This window comes from Tympanuchus pallidicinctus, unplaced genomic scaffold, assembly GCF_026119805.1.
Source record: "Tympanuchus pallidicinctus isolate F22 unplaced genomic scaffold, pur_lepc_1.0 scaffold12, whole genome shotgun sequence".
NCBI lineage: Eukaryota > Metazoa > Chordata > Aves > Galliformes > Phasianidae > Tympanuchus > Tympanuchus pallidicinctus.
Window position 1 is genome coordinate 1487630 of NW_026294637.1, and position 14788 is coordinate 1502417.

Sequence of the window (14788 nt, forward strand, 5' to 3'; positions counted from 1 at the left end):
ACCCTCCTGCTCTAATTGAGCAACTTACAGTCACTTCCTAAACCATCTCCGCTGAAGACAGTGTCACAACCACGGATAAAGAATTCATTTACCTCACTGTCTAAATACCTGTGTCTGTGCAGCCTGCAGCTCACACTGAAGCTGTTGAGCCGGGTGTGCGTGCGCTGGCTTTGATTTTCTGGTCGAATCCAGGGAGCTGCTGGGAAGCAGTGATGCAGTATTACCTTTGCTAGAGGAGTAAGAGCCGCCGGTTGCTTCCTTTGAGCTTGGAAAGGTGGAAGCGTCTGTACTCACAGGTTCCACCTTACTACTAATCTGTCCTGTACCAAATAAATAAATTATCATGGGTTTCATTGCTAAATAAGTGCAACAATAGCAACAAATTGGTATTCCACCGTTAGGTACTGGCATGCTCCAGTTTGCTCTCACATGCAAGTGGTTTGCAGTATTCAGGACATACCACCAAAACCCATTTAGGAATGTCACTGGCTAGCCTTAAGCTTAACCATGCTAAAACAAATTTTTGTAATTACAAAAATTGTGATCATATTAAGGAAAACGTATCACAGTTTGAATTCATAAGAGCTGCTAATATGCCAGTATGGAGTATACCCAGGAGCGTAACATCAAATAGTAGCACTTACAATCCATGTTACTCCACATGGAATTTTAGTTTTTCAGCAACTCCTTTTCACTAGGAGAACTTCTGACTTTATAGGGATGGCTTCTAAGCCCACTCTTCATTTTGTTCATGCTCATTTTCTTATCGCTGAGAGGTTTGTCATATGCAACAAGCAGCTGTGGCAACAACAGTTCAGAGGACGTAGGTCAGAATTCCATCACCCAGAGCATGGCATGAGGAGCCATTCTGACAAAACAGAGACTTGGTCAGATGCTGTAAGGCATGTTTACAGTGATTTACAGTATTGTTGGCTTTAGCTCTGATGGTCAGATCTTGGATTCAGGTGCTTAGAATTTGAAACAGGAATGTAAGATTTTCAGAAATGAGCAGGGGCCAAACCTTCACAGGGCTTAAGAAATCTGATTCCCATTCAATTGAAAGACACAGGATGCTCTGTGCATCTTTATGCAAATGGTATTTTTAAGAATTTGACTGAGAGCTCATTAGACAGCTGCTTCCTCCAGAGACAAAACAAGGGCCTGAACACAAAGTTGGAGATGCAACTGCTGGTTGTTGTCAATCAGCTGTACTCACCTACAGCTGACTTCTTGCGCTGCCTGTGCAATTCATGGAGAGGAGCTGCTTTGGATACAACAGGTGTCTGGAGACTTATCTTTGCTGCTGGAGGGATAGGCCTGCGTTCCCTTAGGCTCAGAATATCTACAAGAAGATGACATCACTGAGCAATTTGCACACATTTCAGTTATGAAAGAAAAAAATAGAAACCATAAAGAATTAAACAATAGCGCAGCCAAGTTCTTTCAATTCCAAATCAAAACTACAAAAGCCGTTAGGTAATTTTTTAATAAGGACATTCAAGGAATGTAAGCTCTGCCTACGAGAGTTGACAAAGACATGAAACACATTTCAGTGCTGATTCTGAGAGTTATATGCTTGTACAATGGCAATTTAATACACAGGATGGATGAGAATTAACTTTTATAAACCACAATGTAATTACAACTGTGGACTGATTACTAAAACATCCAAGTGCAAGTCTACTTAAAATTGAATGATTAATAACCAGACATTAATCATTACTGTTTATCTTGACCATTTAATTTTGTTACAGAAGAATCCTCCATCACGTACAGTTCTTTCTATCAGCAACGCAGCTGACTTACAACGTAAGAATCAGGAAGGCTGATGCTCAACACAACCTGTGCTGCATGCTAAGTTCAACACACAGAGCCAGTGCTCTGAAGTTAATCTCTACCCTCTGCAATGTTTGAGAAAAAATTCTTCCAAGATGAGAGGTGCCAGAAAATGTGATTGCCAGACAGCTGCTGCAAACAGCAAACCGTGTGGCTTATGTGGCGTACAGCTGTGCCTGGCAGCAGTGCCCAGGTGCAATTCTGTGACTCACCTTTCTTCATATCTTCTTCTAACAGGGGTAAGGCAGAGTCCACACGAGGAGAGGCAGGCAAAACCCAAAGCTGGCTGCTGCTTTGACGCTTCGCTCCCTTCTGACTACGTGTCTGGCAAGACACAGAATCTTTTTTCAGCAAAGAAAAGTCCTGGATTTGCAAAGACATTTTTCTACTCAACATAATAATAAATACAATTTCTGCAATAAATAAGATCTAATAATTTAACAGTGCAAACATTGCTTTTACTTCCTACGCTACAGTAATGTTTTCTGTCTTTACCTTAGTAAGTTAAATTTATTAAATCCAGTTGCCGTCTTGTGATATCTGCTATGCAAAAATCAGTGTACTAAGGGTTCAAAACGGAGTCACAAGAAGCTTTCTCAGTTTTAATGAGTGCATTGTGCTTCCTGGTGGAACAGTCTTTGCAATACAAAATGCATTCACCAATATGACACCAGAAAGAAAAGGAAGTACTTGAAAATACGGAAAGAAATTTGTACTGGGATGAATACTAATGGAATTCAAATAGGTGAAACTATCCAGAAAGCAGGAAACAAGAAGTATCTCAGAGCTCTGAAGTTTCAAGGTTCTTTAACTACAGCAGGGAATGACACAGCCTAATAATGTGATGTGGAAACATGTGCCATGCTGGCTGTGCTAATGTGGGAATTAAAGCTCCCTTACTTCCCCAAACAACCTGTGCATGCCAGCAGAAATGGAACCTGCTGGTTCTAGGTGCCAGGATATCGAGCAGTGACACACATCTCTTTGGGACAGCGATACCACGTGCCCCACTGTTACAATCATTAGCACGCACATCGAGCATTGCACAGGCAGAAGAGCATACTTTAGTACCACAAATACAAAACCTCCACATTGTCATCTCACACTTTCTTTTTTTCCTATTCTCCAACATTTTTAGTGTCCTCACTTTCTGCCTGGATTGCAAGTTGTTCCCAACTCCTAAAGAGAATGAGAGCCAGAGCTTCAGCACACGTAACTTCCAGACAGGTAAGTAACATCACTGAGAGCTCTCATTTAAAGACAGTGAATTATTACCAGCAGAACATTATATTGCTTGCTCTTGTCAGACTGACCCTAGAAAATGAGACAAAGGCTTTTTTCAGGGTTCACCTGAAATAAATTCAAGAGCCGGCTGCTCCTAAATAGCACTGTTATGTTTGCAGTGTGGGCAGACCCCAAACATCCTGGAACAAAAGGTCCCCCTCCTTAGGACCCTGAGCTGCAGGCACCTCACCTGCCTTCTGTGTGTCAGAACCTGAGCACAGAGGAGCTGCAATGCACCCACGAGACAACCAGAATCTCAGGCATCTTCCTGTGTAAATAATGTCTCCTAGGGAAATGTGTTATGAGGGTTATGATTCAGCAAGTGCATTTTTCTCAAGTCAGCACAAAGCCTGCCCGTTCATCATGGGTACTTTTAAAGTACAGTTTTATAGGGCTGGAAGGGAGCACTTCATCTGGACTGCAGAGGGAAGCTTACACTGTATAATATGCTTGGAGCGTGCTGAAAAACTATGTTTTCATTTCAAGCACTTCTGAGTGTAATTAACCTGGGACATGAGAAAAACAATTCTATTACCCTTTCTAAAGTGTTTTTCTCCTGTGGATAAACCTCTCCCTCTTGATTTTTTCTTTTTGCTTTATTTTAAATGGGGCACTTGTTGTAACACCATAGGGATTTTCTGATTAGTTTTCTATTTGTTTTCTTTTCTCTTTTTTTTTTTTTTCTAACCTAGACAGCAATATTTAACCAGAACAACTGCTTTTCAAAATATATGTATGCTTTTCCCCCATAAAAGAATATAGTCTACTACTAAATACAAAGGAAAGGTGATCAGTAGCACTCCTCAAAACTATAGTTTATCAACCAGGAAGATTAGATAAATGAGAATTTCTAAGTATTAGAAAACCCCTCAACTTGATAGCAGTGGTGGAAAAAGTATGTAACAACAATCAATCATTTCATGATTGTCTGCTCCAAATTGCCATCTGCCTTCATATTTTTGATTAAGATCCTACTGAGATTTGATGTACGCAGTTAATAATCCCCACAAAGAGAAGGATGAAACAGTAAAATCAAATCAATGGCAGTAAGGCCAGTTTTCAATATGCTCAGAAAGCTGGCAGGCAAAAGCCTGGAGAAGGCACATTTATTCCAGTGCAAAAGGGAAAAGAGGTCTCAGGCTACCTTAAGCACCACACAGATCAGGTAGGTAAGGCTCAGAGGCTTTCACATGGCTGGATCCTGATGAAACGCACTCCAGGATACCTAAAGAACTCTCTGAAGTAATCTCAGAACTGCTGGTTGGTCTCTGGTAGAATGGCAGCTCTGCTAGAAGTGCACAGTGCCCAGCTTCAGAAATGGGAGCAGGCATGTTGAGGGACTCTAACCCTGTTGTTTTAACCACAGTTCTTGGGAAGAAAAATCTTAAACGACTGAATGAGCTAATTACAAATATCTGAAAAGGAAGCACCTCGTTCTGATGATAAGCCAAATAATCTCAGTAACACACAATAAATAAATGAAGTGCTTAATTCTGGTTTTGAATGACCTGCTTTTGGTCCCCTGAGACTAAGAACCAGCATGTGGAATTCAGTGCAGAGATACCCAGTGGTAATAAAGGACTTCATGGTAAGTAAAGGACGCGTTCTCACCAGTGTTAGCAGAGCCACTCACGCCAGACGAGTCAAATTTGTAACAGCTCTGCAGAAAATCTGAAATATGAACCATCTTCAAAGCTTGCTGTCTTATTATCCAAGAAAATTTCTGAGTGGGAAAATCACACTGAAAATCCAGGTTTGTCTTTTTCATTCCAGTTTATGTAGTCCTGCGTTTTATCTAGCTAATCATTAATCCACGAGATGCGTGATATCAGTAAGTATTTCTCTCACATTTTGTTTATCTAAATAGAATAAACTCCATTTGAAACAGAAGGCCCAACACATAACCTTCCATATGCAGTAAGTGGGCATCTTCAGCAACAGGTTTTACATATTATTCTTACCTACTTTAAGCTTAAACTAATTAGAGATGTCTGTGAATCATTAATTTTCCACGTTATTGGAAAAATCAAGCTTTGCTCCTTTGACGGCCTCCTGCTAGCTCTCCCAGCCACACACCTCCATCAAAATCCTGCCTTAGCAGGTGCAAGAGAGAATAGATGGAGAACTTTGGTGAATCTCACATCTGTTTTTTGAAAAAGGGAACAGAAGCAGCACAGAAGGAAGTAAGAAAGATAATTGCTGGCTTGAACTACAATACATTTTACTTACGGGCGAAGGGCCAGTTTACATCAGGCAGAATATGCAGGACCATCTTATTGGAATTCAGGGGTGGCCCTCCATTCTTGTCCGGAGACAGCTGTAAACCAGCAGCCCATAGCATCACAATCAGGCACTGAGTTTTGTTGAGGAATGCTGATACGTACAGAAGCAGCTTCAGCAGCTTCGGCTGCACCCCTACCTAGCAAAATGACAGTCAATCTCCAATTCCAGATGACAAGAACTGGAGAAAACCTTAAAACAAATGGTGACCTTTCAAAAGATTAATTTGTTTACCAACAAAACGTTCTACGTTTGTCATCTGAGATGGAGGTGACCTTCACATTCCCATTTCTGGGTTGAAAGGATTCTGACTTTACTCATCTGTTAAGTTAACTCCATCTCACCAATTATTTCCTTTTTAATTTTAGTGACAGGATGATTTTATTAATCCAGTGTGCTGCTTATTATGATTACATACCGTAAGACAAATGCAACAAGCTTATTTTGAATTACTGTCATGTAGCATCGATTTGTTTAGGTCTCATTCTGCTACCAATGACAAACCGTGCTCTGACTGCAATTATCAAAGATACACGAGTCTAAAAGAATCCGATTCCGAGGACCAAAGACCTGCTCTTCTCCTGCAACTTCTAATAATCTGAAAGGAAAAGAAACGCCAAGCTCTGCCTTAACTGATAGCTCTGGAAATGAATAGACCCTCAGTGATAAGCCTTAGCGATCAGCACAGTGCGAAGAAGGGAGGATATAACTAGTGACTGCACTCAAATAAGTCAGCTAAAAAAAAGCAACCAGCAAAACAGAATCACTGCCATCTCCATTACAGCCACACTATATAAGATGCAACTCATAAAGGCTAGAAATCATCACCATATTAAATTCTAACTCATGAATAAATTAAGAGGTTCCTAAGTTTACAGCATAATATATATTTATATGAAAACAGGGACCAAAAAGTGCCAGTATAATTCTATAAAAGAACAGCAGTCCTATGGAAATGAAACATATAGTTGTGAATCTTTTCTACATTGCAGCAGTTAGCCAGAATTATTTTTGCTGCAGTTCAGATTACTGTTTGTTTTGCTGGATCCTCACGGGAAGAGTGCATACTTAATTATTGTCTGCTTGTCTTTCTTCATTTGTTATCCATATATAGTCTACAAAACAAAGCGATGCCCGGTCTGACCATGGTGCTTCCAACAGAATTACATTTCTCATTTAAAGATAACTACAGAGGACGAAGCATTAGTGCTTATCCATCCAAAAAAGTACAGAAGGGCAACAGTGACGGCACAGTTAATCGCTTGTAGTTTCTGTCATAATGTATCAGTATACGACAAAAGACAAAGAAATCTTTCATGAAAAAAAAATGAGATCTTAAAAGTTTGAAAATGAAAATAATTTTTCAAACTACCCACATGGCAAGATAGTGAAAAGCCTGTGTGCCTCATGCAGACCTACTCAGTTACAGCAAAGCCAGCGAGCCTGCCATGGCACTGCACGCACAAACGCTCAGCTCTCCTTGAAAACTCAGATGCTGAGCACTCTTGGAGAAAGAGGTGAATGCAGTTGATGAAGTGATTTGTTTCTCATTCACGTCGCTGGGAGAGTCCTCCTGCCGCTGATTTTTTGGGGGAGATGATCACTGAATTTATGTACGCACGCAGAGCAGGTACGTGGGTACGCTCACGTGTCTGCACGTGTGATCCCGTGTGTGCGTGTGTACAGATATTGCCCTCTAATGGCTGATTAGCAAAAATAAGGTAGGCAGTACCTAACTCCATTCTTCTTGCTGTTTTCTGCTTCCCGAAACTCAAGGCTGTATAGTTTTAGACCTGCAACTGCACACAGATTTATTTCAGTTACCATTGGTGATCTCCAGCCGTCGCTGCACTGAGTGCTTGTACACCTCGCACTTCACAAAATGCCTTTGTTCACAATCTAGGCAGTAGACTCTGTGAATCTAATTGCAAAATTGTACCCCCACTGAAGGCAGAACATTTCAAAACCAAGATCGTGTCATGCAGTGCAAAAACATTTGAAAGCATCTGCTTAGGAAAGCTGTAAAATACACGACAGATAGGAAATACCTTCTTGTTTTTTCATCCAAGCTCCCTATCACAAAAAGCAACTGTAAATACGTATCAGAAGTTTGACTAATTTATACTGTCTGTAATTTCAGTCAACAGGAAGAAGTTTTCTTGATGTGTTTCAGTGAGAGCAGTAAAACACATGGCACTCAGCAGCAGTATAACATTCCTCCCTGTGAGCGTTTTAGAGTGGTTCTAAAAAGCTATTAGCCATGATGCTTTTCTCTCATTAACTGTATATCACAGGGTTAGACAAATCACCCTTTAGTCTGGGCAATAGCCTTCAAAAATCATTTTTCTGAGTGGCAGCTTACAACTGTGCCATTCACAGATTGCTTCTGGTACCTGAAACCAAACACCTTAGAATCTTATGGCACTGGACTTGCTGCATAATGCTTCCGTTGTAAAAGTAAATTCTAGGACAGCACTCTTGTACAAAACTGTTGGGCATGTTCTTTCACATGGACCACAGTGCTGCACTAAATTTGAGAACATAACTGATCTCTTGTTATGGTATTTAAGAGGAGCAGCGGTTGCAGAACTGAAATGTCTGGGAATCAAAACGTGATGTAGCACAACGTAAGCAGTGTAAGAGCAGAGAAGGGTGATGATGCAGCCACCGGTCAGGGGACTCTGAGGGGCCTTGAGAGGCGTTCTGTACCAAAGGAAACAGCTCTACTGAGCTGAATGAAAGGCTGTGCTTCAGAATCCCTCAAAGCTCAACTGTGAGCACACTGCATTCATGAGTTAACTCGAGGATTCTGATTCAGTGTAATCTCTGTTTTCCTGCTGCAGTGACACTGATTTCTGATGCTGTAGCTCTACGGCAGGATTCCTTCTTTTATTAAAGTCAATTGAAACAAGCATCAGAGCAAAATACAAGTGTTTCAGGCTCATTCACAACAATCCTACTGGCATTTGAAAACAGGACGTGCTCCTATCTTGTAAAGAAACAGCTGGGGAATAAACAAGCAAAAGTCCACCCTTCCTTGATCTCTGGGCCACAGCCTGAACTCCACAAGCTCCCTTTTGTTTCTCTTCCTAATCTTACCATGATTACACACATTCCCATACACATTTATACGTTTGCTGGACTAAGCACCCATAACTGTTATGCTGCATGTTTGTTTTCCCCACTGTTGTCACTCAGATTGCTTTGTTACGTATGAATGTCAACAAATCGAAAGCTATGAGGTACTTTCCCTTACAACGTAAATAGCTTTTTAGTTAAGGTCTGATCTGTATTAACTTTACTGGTGAGCAGCCAACGTGTGCAAGCCCACAGGACAACAGAAGGTACTTACAGGAGCAGGTTTCTTCTTAGTTATACGTGGCAGCCTGGTCTCATAGCTCTGTTGTTTCAAAACAGCTTTCTTACTGATGTTTTCTGGGTCAAGCATAAGCTTCATATCCATTTCCAGCTGCTTCTGAAACATGTAATGGAAACATGGAACGTGCATGGTCTTAAAACAGTCGGCCGTAAGTATTCAGGGATTGACTGATGTTACAAAATGATGCAAAATGTGCAAAATGATGACTAAAAAACCCACTGTTATCTCACTATCCCCTCAGAGCTGGGCAAACAGTGGAAAAGTGTGTGCTGATTGGACAAACAGCCTAGAGAGGCATCAAACCACTATTTGCACATATCCCAAATTTGTTCAATTAATTTCACTGCAGTGTTCTGAAAGTCCCAGATTTGCACATCTTTGAGTAACATTTTAAGTGCAAAAGACAATCCTGTTTCACTGACTTGGGGTCAGTTCTACATTCAGTTTACCTGTGCTACAACAGACGATTTAATACTTACAAGTTGGGAAACACGAACAAAGCAAATCACATTTTCAGAAAAAATTCCCAACTTGCTATTATGAATATTAATACAAATTATCCTGTTAGAGGGGAAGAGCTAAAGTCACATCTTACATTATGCTGACATGGATATTTCCTTCCCTGAATGATGTCTCAGGTGAATCTCAGATTACCTTTCTCATTGATTTTGCATCTCAGGCTGACAAAACAAACTGGTGAACTAGTCAAGGGGGTGCAAAGCATGCAGCAAACCAGAAATACACAGAAATAGACAGAGACCCAACACGGAGTCCTGACCTGAAGCACACATCCTATAAAACCCAGAGAAGGCATCATTTATTCTTCTACTCTGAAAGTGTCTCGAGGTGAAGACATTTCAGCTCATGATAACGCATGTGCTTTCATTTACATCTGTGCTAATTGCAGTGATACCTCCCAATGCTTTTATTGCTTCTTGAGCAGTCTCTGCACCCAGCAGGGTTTATTTACTGACCAGTGCCAAAGAGGGAAGAGTCCTGAGGTGGCAGGGAGGAATGGGGCACCAGGCATGTCAGCACAGCACAGTTACTGAGAGCAGCTGGAGCCTTGCCACTGCTTTGCTTGTTTCCCAGGGCACGGATATGGGAATGCAAAAAGCCCTCTTACTGTGTGAAATCCAACTGAAGATATTTATAGAGGAGAACTCTCTGCTGATACTTCTGTTGTGTAATCGTAATAAAGGAATTTATGAAAATTGTATTTGCTGACAAACAAAATGTGTCACCAGAAGTGCAAGAATTGCTGGAGGTATGTTTGAGCTACGAAGGAATTGCATTACTTTGTGTAAGCACGAAAACCTGGTAAATTTCTTTATCTGCACAATATATTCCCTTATTTTGATAGTGATTACAAGCAGATGTATCAATGAGACACTCCTTTAGATCTGGATTTGTAAGAACAGAAGTTATTATCCAAGCCAATTACTCTTTTACCCACATGGCTGCACAGAGACAGAAAGTTCAATTTGCACCTCATCAGTGATTTTGTGGTATTTATTTTATTACTATGACACTACTGTACGGAAAGGAAACTGCTTGTGCTATTAAACAAGAATTGGGAAAATCTGAGTATCTTCTCAATTAAAACAGGAGATGGTTCACAATGCAAATTCCCCAGTCAGGCAGTGCAGCAATCAGCACCGGAGCGGCAGATTCCACTCAGTGTAACAAGAATGGAAACGCTTAATCTGAAAAGCCAAACTCAAACAAAATAACAATAACACACCAATAAAGGTCACTGCATAGGCTGGCAATGTATGTGTATGGCAATGGGCAACCCTACAGCTGCAGGGTTATCACGGGTCCTTCTGTCTACCTTGCCCAGTGCCTTGAGCCATCTTCGTGTTTTGTGCAACAGAGGAGAGCAGCAGTGCAAAGCACGTAGTGATGCTGATACCATGCTCTGTGAGAATGAGAACTACTGTGCTCCGTTATTAGCACGGTGTACACAGCAATATACAGAACAAGCTGGTGTGATCTGTACAGCTAAGGATTCACACCTGCTTATCCTTCAACACAGAAAACATCTCAGAGCTGAGGGCATTTTGTTGTGCGAAGCCACCAGGGCAAACTCAGTTCTGTTTTGCCGTTACAAGCAGTGCATGGTTTCAAATAGAGTCTAAGTTCCTAATGAACGACTTACATTACGTCAATCTTTGAAACAACATATATTGCCAGTAACTACACCACTTTTCAAGTCTATCAGTGGCTCTTCCATATTCTAGAGCCTTCTAGAAACAGCGCTTACTGACATCTTTAATCCTATTAGAGATGAGAGAATATTCACTTGGAGTCTCTATAACTACTGCAGAAGGAAGACACCTTTTATGGTTCTCAGGCATCAACATCATCGCAACAAACCCAATTACAGCACATAGTGAGCAAAAAAAAGGAGGGACAGTGCTTCACAACTCCCCTGTGAGCCAGGTTCATCCAGCCCCATCCTGCTGCTGCTATCACTCAGAAATACCATCCTTGTGACTAAGCAATAACTTTAAGCCCATCCTGACACCTGTGGGCAAGCTATTTCACTCACAACAAGTATTCCATATGAAAATTGCATCTGTGCTCATGTGACTCCAACGTTATTTTATCCTAACTGCCACAAACACAACCTGAGCTCCATTTCTACTCTCACACGACCTGCTGCAGATTGCAAAGCACAAAAACATCACTGTGTGAATTATTCATTTCTCTCAGAACCTGCAAGAGTCGAGAAGTTGATTTCTTCAAGCCTACATAACCAGAAATACTGCCTGCAAATGGAAAACTATTTGTTCACAGAGCTTTTATTCTGAGTGGAAAAAACACAAAAGTGCACTTAAATAAAACCAAAAAATGTTCATAGTTGCCAGTGAGGCAGAGACAGGAAGTGAGGAACTGCAGGTGGTAATTTCCCAGCTGGATTTCACAACTATTTGATAATAAAAGCTTTTTATGTTGGCATGACGGGCATGTGGAACAGCTGGCAGAACAGCACTGTTTGCCCCTTTCCTCATCATGGGAAATGAGGGGTAGCTCGTGTGTCACTGGGTGTGCATCTCTAAGCAGATGAAAAGAGAAAGTCAGGGCAGCATACAGCATGAGCTCCCCTGTAATTTAAGCTCACTGGTGCTCACAGAGAGTTATAAAACCACTGATAATGGGGAGCGTTCAGAGTAGCTGGACTCTGCTGATGTGTTTCAAAAGTAAATGTGTTCCTACAGGACAGGGTTGGGATATTGGCCAACTGCACTCTGCCCTCAAAACAGCACCAAGCACCATTCTTCTCCATTTGGAGCTGAGAAAGCCAGGAGTACATCAGTCAGCAGACATCAAAGTTCATCTTCCTTGTCAATTACAAATGAAAATATTTTCAAAACGGTAACAGCAACATCTTACACAAAGATATAAAACGGATAGAAAAAGATTTCCAACTTTTTCAATACAATCTCACAGAATTTCATTTCTATGGTTCTATTGAGTAAAGAAACTTGAGCAAGTTAAATAAAACCCGGAGCTCTCACTGCACTTTTTCATCACCTCAAGACTAAGTAATATTAAAACATTACTTCATGGTAAGACTCTTTATAAAGAACAGGAGAGCCAGGCTGCTCATTCTGGCCATACAACTCCACGTCACTCCTGGTACAACAGAACGCCTCTCCTTAAAGCTCCCACTTACCAAACTTCCCTTGAATTTAAATTGTAATGACCCAAAGTTGTGACAATGGGTATTTTTTTCTCAATTAATTACATACGTTTTTAAAATGTGTTTGAGGAAACTACCAGAAAACTCATCCGACAAAACTCAGATCTTGACATAAAAAGTACTTCAGATACAAACATTTTCAGAAGGCTTTAAATTAGTTACAAGGATTACAGTTTTGAAAGACAGTGAAGTGTTGAACACTTCAAGGAGAAAACCTGAACTTAACACAGAGGTGACTGCCCTGTATAAGAAAGAAAACTGTTCCCACAGCTCTGCATATCACTTACACAAAGCCAAACCAGAGAACCAGTTTTAGTCTCACATAACACAAACTCAGGCTATTCCAGATACAATCCCTTTTATTTCAAAGGCACTGCTTGCAGAAGTGCAGCTGTGCATATGGCATTTGCTGGACTGGGACCTTACAACAGAATAAACATCTGGTTTCAGGATTCTTTATCAGCATACATGGGAAATGGATGCACCACAGTGATACCAAAGTCCTTCCTAACCTGGATTTTAGCCAGCAGGGAAAAGCAGGGAGAAGGCTCCTGCCCCTCAGCTCCCTCATTTACTGAGGGTCTGCAACAATTCAGTCACCAGATGCTGTGTTATCAAACCCTGAACTCACGTGGAGCCAGAACAAAAAGGCCATAGGATCAACCAGTACCTACGAGATGCCAGTGCACCCATTTAGTGCAGTCTGGGAATCAAGTGAGCTGTGATTTCAGACCTGTGAGCCTGGAGAAAGGCGCAGCGCTGCTCTGCTGCATGCCTGGGCAGTCATGGGCTCAACGGGCACCGGCGGTAAAACCAGCTGGTTCTCAGAAGCACCACATTGAAGGCACCTAGTTAGAAAGAAGAAACAGTGAGGTTTGTAAAACCTACCCTGATGTCACCTATGAAATGCACGCTGCTCCCATCTGGTTGCATCTAAAAGACTGCATTCTTGTTTAAACTTGTTAAGCAAAAAATCACAAGTGCTAGCAGTAGGTTGCTGTAAGACAGCATTAACTTTTGTATTGATTTAACTTATACAAAATATAACTCAAATAGTAAACGACCCAAAATAACCTAACTCGGGCCAACATTCCCATCTGCTTCACAAGATTCTGATGCTGCAGTTTTTCTGTCTTGTTGCCTTTGTTTGTCTCTGCCACGAAGCAAATGATGTCTCACTTACCATTCAGGGGGCTGTTTGGAACGAATTTCTTCATTGTCAGTAGCAGAAATAGTTAGCACTTCTCTGCTTACAGCACTTAAATAGCTTTCAGCGTGTTTCTGCCAGAAGAGAAAAAGGTTTGGACAATTATAAAAGTATGAGGGATGCATTAACTTAGCAAACTAGATCCTCCCTTGACCAAAAAGTTTTAGGCTTTGTGCTTCTGTTGGACTCAATTAGATTTTGGCCAAAGCCAAGAAATGCAAAAGCAATCAATTCTGAGCACACCAACAAAGGGAAGCCATGGCACTGAACCACAGTGTGTGATCAGTCCTAGCATTCACTGGTCACAGAGGGAACTCCAGGACAGACACACACGGCCGTGGCTCTGATCGCTGACTTTAAAGGAGAGCCGTCCTCTGGATCTGCCCTACATTACTTACTCTCAGCCCAAACTCAGTTCTTTCAATTGCTGTTTCCAGGTCGCTGATATCCTCAGCTTCCACGTTTCCTTTCAAGCTGATGTTTTTCACTTTGTCTTTAAGCTTGTGCAGATCTTCTTGAACCTAAGAAGCAAGTCATGACAGAGGTCATTCCCATCCCCAAGCCCGTGCGGTTACACAGCAGCGTTCAACCCAAACCAACGCCTCCTGAACACAGCACAGAAATACACACAGCCTCCCTTAATTCTGCGCTTTTACAAGTGAGAGAGAAACACAACGCCAGTACATTTAAAGCCACTGATCAGGAAGAAACCTGGGGGGGAACAAAAACATCATTGAGACAACGAATCACTGTCAGTAACCATCAGGACGGTGGTGGGTCAAAGTACCCGCAGCAACATGGCACGGCACGGCACAGCACTACATAGCACAGCATGGCACGGCACTGCACTGCACTGCACGGCACGGCACGGCACTACATAGCACAGCATGGCACGGCACTGCACTGCACTGCACTACACGGCACGGCACGGCACTACATAGCACGGCACGGCACGGCACGGCACTGCACTGCACTGCACTGCACTGCACGGCACGGCACCCACCCGCAGCAGCAGCGCGGCTCCCGCCCGCTCTCCCTGCCCCGCAGTGCCGGCCATGCCCGCCGCCCGCTCCCATGGCAACGCGACGCGCGG

At 42.0% G+C, this 14788-nt stretch overlaps 1 protein-coding gene across 3 annotated transcripts in view; it reads right to left on the reverse strand.

The window, feature by feature from the left end:
- Window positions 1-14788, reverse strand: part of IQCH (IQ motif containing H) — a 62270-nt gene that overhangs the window by 47245 nt on the left and 237 nt on the right. For 2 of the 3 annotated variants that reach the window (XM_052672588.1, XM_052672586.1), the window contains exons 2-8: window positions 14094-14216; window positions 13672-13769; window positions 13222-13336; window positions 8753-8875; window positions 2049-2160; window positions 1217-1342; window positions 109-320 (exon numbers count right to left, since the gene is read on the reverse strand). In XM_052672588.1, coding sequence (XP_052528548.1) covers window positions 109-320; window positions 1217-1342; window positions 2049-2160; window positions 8753-8875; window positions 13222-13336; window positions 13672-13769; window positions 14094-14216 — 909 coding nt within the window. Of the gene's footprint in view, window positions 1-108; window positions 321-1216; window positions 1343-2048; window positions 2161-8752; window positions 8876-13221; window positions 13337-13671; window positions 13770-14093; window positions 14217-14698; window position 14788 lie in introns of those variants that run through there. The other variant, XM_052672587.1, reaches the window with a different exon arrangement.